The 5,565-nt window shown below is 41.1% G+C and overlaps 1 protein-coding gene across 1 annotated transcript; it reads right to left on the bottom strand.

Moving 5' to 3' along the window:
- Window positions 1–2,203: 2,203 nt before the first annotated feature.
- Window positions 2,204–5,069, bottom strand: LOC104421946 (probable L-gulonolactone oxidase 6). The gene is made up of 4 exons (XM_010034126.3): window positions 4,276–5,069; window positions 3,364–3,619; window positions 3,165–3,266; window positions 2,204–3,068 (listed from the first exon to the last, which is right to left on the bottom strand). Exons 1-4 carry the CDS (start codon window positions 5,008–5,010, stop codon window positions 2,347–2,349), a joined length of 1,815 nt encoding a protein of 604 aa, XP_010032428.2. The 5' UTR covers window positions 5,011–5,069; the 3' UTR covers window positions 2,204–2,346.
- Between the last annotated feature and the right edge of the window lie 496 nt (window positions 5,070–5,565).

Below are 5,565 nucleotides of genomic sequence, written 5' to 3'. Positions count from 1 at the left end.
CTCAAGCATTTTCTAGTTGTATTAAAGGGTTTAGCTTCCACTTTCCATGCGGTTCCACACCATGAAAACACATAGAAGAAGACATTTGATTGATCGTTATTGGAAGTATAGGTAAATTAATCATTATTTAGTTGGAAATCTAATGGTCTAATCAACCATCGGCTGATGTAAAGTATTGACTTTTTAAAACATGGAATGATAATGTAGCTATTGCTATATTAACAGGTAAACTTCTCTTTACTTTAAACTACTAAATTCAAGGGAAATATCAAAGGCTATTCCCATCTTTGAATGGAATATCTTATTTCTCTGGTAGATCACTTAGTGACTTTGGACCGGAGAATATGGTTCTTTATCTTGTAATTGATTCTTAATATATCATGTGAAGATTAAATATTCTTAGCGTAATATATTTTTCATTAACTTATGTATCTAAAAAATATAAAAAAATTTAATCACGTGCTTTTCAATCAGTGTTACATGTATCATCGAGTTTGTTTCTGCGTTTATTTTTAGTATGTGATAGTTCCAATATCTATTAATTTTTAGAAATTCGTTTCCATCAATAATTTTTAATGGACTGATGGTGATTCTTTCGATCAATTTAAATTCAAGTTTGAAACCAGATTCAATATCTCTCTTCTCTTCCTCCTCCTTTTCAATTCCTGCTGTTGAATCATTTCCAATTGTACCAGCTACTTCTTCGACATTTATGACTGGCCCACCAGATAGGAAATGAAATCAAATCTAGTGACAACTTGAACAACCTATGTACGGTTTTTCACTTTCAATATTCTTTTTATACAACAGTTTATTTTACATAAAAATAACCTTCCTCTCTCTTATGGGCCCTACTCATACGGGCCAGGTTTGACCCAACTGGGTAGGCAAACCTGGCTTGGCCCAACGTGTTTTATAAAAAACCCATCAATTACAATACGTGCGCTCCTAGCAATACCTTTGAACTTGCCTACCTATATGTTTTTGAGAATCATCGCTACACCATGTAACAATTTTTTAAAAGGTCATATTACTATTACTTTAACTTTAAGGATGCTTTTGTTTGACTGAAATAAAGGAACATACATTCTATGCATATCATTTTCAAGGAAAAAACACAACTGGTTTTCATTTATTTTATAATTTAAGAAAAATGACTTTCTTTTTGTCAAGAAGAAAAGTCGTTTTCCTTTAATATAAACCCGTTGTTTTCAGTTTCAGGAACACATTTTTTTTTTCTTTTCCATTAATCGATTAGTTTTTCATCACCAAAATATTGGAAAGTTGGAAAATAATTTCTTGAAGACAGTTTTTCTACAAACAAACAGATCCTAAAATTTGTATAAGCAGTGTTACGGCTATATCAAATGGGTTTTTAGTTGTTCTAGTGTTATTCAAACAAGTGCATTGACTGTGTAAATAGGCGTATTTAAGTAGGCGAAGCGTATTACATGAGCACCCGACAAGATCTTTGTTGCGGTATACCGCAAATCTATTTCGACTGGAATCATCTGCTGATGTTTTATGGAGAGTGACGATGAGCCGAGAGAAGGGAAGAGGCATGAAGCGCCGAATGCTCGCCTCCGGAGTCAAATCTGGATAGGAGGGGAGGTGGCAAGCCATCTGGGATGGTCATGGATTGAGAATCGTCAAGGCTCCTGGAGAAGAAAGAAGGGTGAGACACATGAGCAAGCGTGTGCATGGTTAAACTGGGCGTTGACAGAGCTGATGCCAAAGCCTGCTCGCCGGTGGAGGAGGAGGAGCTCGGCTAGTTCCAGCATCGCGCTCATGGGGCTGTGAGCTGGGCCTCGCAAAGCCTGTTCAAAGCCAACCCGCTGGCATTAGACTTGACGGGACTCTCGGCCCGGGCTTGAAGCACAAATTGGTTTTAAGTCCGGTAAATATGAAAACAAATTATTACTTTGATTTAATTTTTTTATCACTCTACAGTGTAAACCAAACAATTTTCATATGTTTGATTCGGTATTTAAGCTGAAACGAATCAAAATTATAAGTATATTAATCTAACATGTTGAAGACTTGTGCACCAATACAAAGCATGTCAATCCGCGTAAGAAAATCACATAAATTGTTGCTAAATACATAGAGATATGGGAACAATAAAATGCTATGGCAACTGTAACTCTAGGTTAAGAGCAAAGACAGTACATCTTGAATTAGTTCCCTCCCATGGCAATCGGGACATTCTAATTTCTTGATCTCATTCTCCTTTCAAATACAACATGATCTCCGTACCAGCACACAGGATACACAATTAGTGCAACCATATGAAGCTGTGAGGAGCTTTGTTCCACCTTGAAACCTAAGAGTGATGAAATCAGGTCTTTACCGCATTTTGGAATTGATTCGAGTACAAACTTTGGCCTCTTTGTAGACTTTTCCCGATCTGCAATAGTAGCCCTTCTTGGGTGCGCAGTGTGCATCTTGTGAACAAATGCACAATCCCTCAAGTGCACATCCATCCCTAACTATGCTCACACCCTCCTTGAGTCCAAGAACTTGGTCTGTCCATTCACTAGAAAACAGCCCTAGCGGATCATACATCTCCTTCACTTTCAAAAATTCTCGGGCTTTTTTATACTTTTTTATCACTCCATCAAATGCCAAGTTCCTGTTCTTCCCCCAGTGAGGCAGTGCGTTATACTTGAAAAGCGCCATCTGTTCTATTTCTTCAAGCACATCTTCGTATAGCCTCGGGCTTAGCGGATCCTTGCTCTTGTAGTAAGTGATATCAAAGTCTACTGCGTCCTCTTGCTTGCCCAGGTAAGCACTAGAGGCCGTAACATATCGCATGAGGATGCCATTGTAGAGCTCCACTCCGCACAATGCTTTAGGCTCAAGTACAATAAGCTGTTGAATGTCTTTGATGAAGTTCTTTACCATAGAGAGTCCGACGCTAAATGTGGTTTGGTAAAAGAACTCCCCCTCGACCCGTGGATCCCATGGACAAGCAGTAATCAGACCATCTTGGGGACTGTCTAGGCAGGTTCCTGACGATTGTAGCTTATTGTGATACCCAATTACTGGATATCCGGTGAAGATGATACCTAATCATAACGTGCATATAAATCAATGTGAGCAAAATCTCTCGAATAGGGGACACCATGACATGGAACTACATTAGTTAACTTAGGATGCGATACCGTTGTTTGTCAATCCATAAGCAATGGTCTCGAAGGTAGAAGAAACTAGCTTTGCACTGTTGCATTTCCCCTCGGCATCATTTAGGGACTCTTGCAATTCCTCTGCAAGAGCAGCATCACAACAGTATTAAAAAAAAAAAGTTTAGAGTTGAGCTACATCAACTACTAAACCTAGCCTTACACTGTTTTACTTATTTACCAATAGATCTGACTAGTGCCAAAGTGAGAGAAGGTGTGGAACGAAATGGGGTGAAATCATAGAGTCCATTGCCGACTGCATTGAAAGTGACTCGGTCATCAATGCGATAGATTGCCTTCCGTTGGCTCGGATACCACATAATATCTGCAAACTCATGTTGTTTACCAAAACTGGTTGCCTGTTCTTCCAAGTCTGAATCATCCTTAATCAAGTATGTTAAGGATCGTTTAAATAGCGGTTGCAGTTTCAGTGTTACCTGCAATTATATATACAAATATTGAAATCGTTGTCATCTTGTTTTTCTTTCTTTCTTTTTTTTTCACAAAAGAAAATTTCCTACAAAGACCCAAATCACTTCAAATGTCCTTTATGTTAGTTCTCATTTAATTCTTAGTTGGAATGGACCTAAAATGTTTGTGGTGGAGGACCCATTCATCAGTTTTCACATCACAATTAATATCACGCGCCTAAAATATATACCATTTTCAAAGATGATAAAAGTGAATGAGATTTGTTGAATTTCGTCTTATAATATAGGAAGAAATAATCCTAAAAACTCAATAATGTATAGTTAGACCCACCACGCTGTTACCCTAATCAAGTGGAAAAGGTGAATCTTTGTCTACTATTCGACAAAAAAAAATTCTGTTCTTTTCTGTGATTTACATATTTCTTCCGATTATAGTGCAGAATAATACATGGGGTCAAAGTACGTAGAATAACGAGTAAGCTGCAATTTCACTTAAATATCACCAAGTGAGATCCCGACATCAAGGTTCACCACATAGAACATATGAAACAAGAAAAGGGCATGATATACACCACAGGGGTTTGTGATGTGAGTGAGGAATAGAAGGGACGAAAGTAGTCACACAAGCACCCAAACGAGAAAAGACCAGAGAGCAACTGTACCTGGGAGATGACTCCTAGAACCCCAAGCGACACTTTGACCGCGTCCATCTCTGCACGAGTGCTGTTCCTATTCACATCCAGCGTCCTGATCTTGGCGTAACCATCTCCGGGCCTTCCAGGACTCACTATTCGCATTGCCTCCACGTAATCGTGCAATGCACTCCCTTTCCCCCACAAGGAGCTGCCGTGCGCCCCCGTCCCCAGCATCCCTCCCACCGTCACACCCCACCAGTATGGCGCATATGGCAGCGCCATCCCTGCCTTGGCCGCCTCCTCTATCAACTGCCTCAGAGTCACCCCTCCCTCCACGCTCATCCTCATCCCTTGCCGGTCCACCCTCACTATCCTCTTCATGTACTTGGTGCTCACCAGCAGCCCGTCCTCCCCGTCCGGACACACGAGTTTTGGTATGCTGTGAGAGGAGTGTGTCGCCACTTTCATCTTCCTCCTGGACTTCGTCGCATTTCCCACCACCCACACCAGCTCTTCTTCCGACGTTGGAAATGCCGCAGCCCCTGCTTTGCATGTGCTTCGGTCAGGGAAGGTTCCGTAGGAATTTGTTATGGTGCAGCCGCTTGAGGTGCATCTGATGGGGTCTGCCGGTGGGCTTGCACTCACAGACATCATCATGGCGGTCGCGGCCATTACAATGATGTGTAGTGAAGCCCATACTGTTCCAGAACCAGGCCTCCCGAACCTGAACACCTTGCTCAAGCAAGGAGATGTACGTGTCATCGTGAATTAATCAAGGGTCGATCCTTCCACCACCTATAGCTAGCGAGGATAGCCCCTGGTTGTAGTTCAAGAACGCACACTGGATCACTAGTTTGGCGTCCAAGAAAAAGTAGGGAGGGATTTAGGAGGGTGGTTGTGACTTGTGAGCACGCTTTTAAGTCAAGAAGGAATGTCGATGGCTGAACTGGTGGGGAAATTGTCGATTTCGATTGGCTCTGTGGGAGAACAGTCTGGAATGTATTCGACGGTGTGCGTGTAGGATGATGGTTCGGAGCAAAACACATATCCTGACAAAACGATAAATAATGGGACTTGGTGCTACATATACTCCTTCATGTGATGAAATAGTGCAATGCTCAAAAAGTGCACACGCCTTCACGCTCCATGATTGTACTGGCGACCACTTCGGAGGAATCTTTTAACATGAAGCATTTCTCGGCAAGGAGCAGCATCGAGAGATGCTTTGGATTATTAGAGTTACTACAGCGCATTAATATGAAGATGGAGGAGACAAAGAAAGGAAAAGATGAACAAATTTTTTATGTAATTTGGTCA

The sequence above is a fragment of the Eucalyptus grandis genome, chromosome 10 (assembly GCF_016545825.1).
Source record: "Eucalyptus grandis isolate ANBG69807.140 chromosome 10, ASM1654582v1, whole genome shotgun sequence".
Taxonomy (NCBI): Eukaryota; Viridiplantae; Streptophyta; class Magnoliopsida; order Myrtales; family Myrtaceae; genus Eucalyptus; species Eucalyptus grandis.
This window is presented reverse-complemented; position numbering and strand designations above follow the sequence as displayed.

What these genes read in the sequence shown, in the direction of transcription:
- LOC104421946 (XM_010034126.3), bottom strand. Translation starts at nt 5,010, where the DNA reads ATGACACGTACATCTCCTTGCTTGAGCAAGGTGTTCAGGTTCGGGAGG. An exon ending in TTCTAGGAGTCATCTCCCAG is followed by an intron (nt 3,620 to 4,275) that starts GTACAGTTGCTC and finishes ATATAATTGCAG; the next exon opens with GTAACACTGAAACTGCAACC. An exon ending in GGCACTAGTCAGATCTATTG is followed by an intron (nt 3,267 to 3,363) that starts GTAAATAAGTAA and finishes CTGCTCTTGCAG; the next exon opens with AGGAATTGCAAGAGTCCCTA.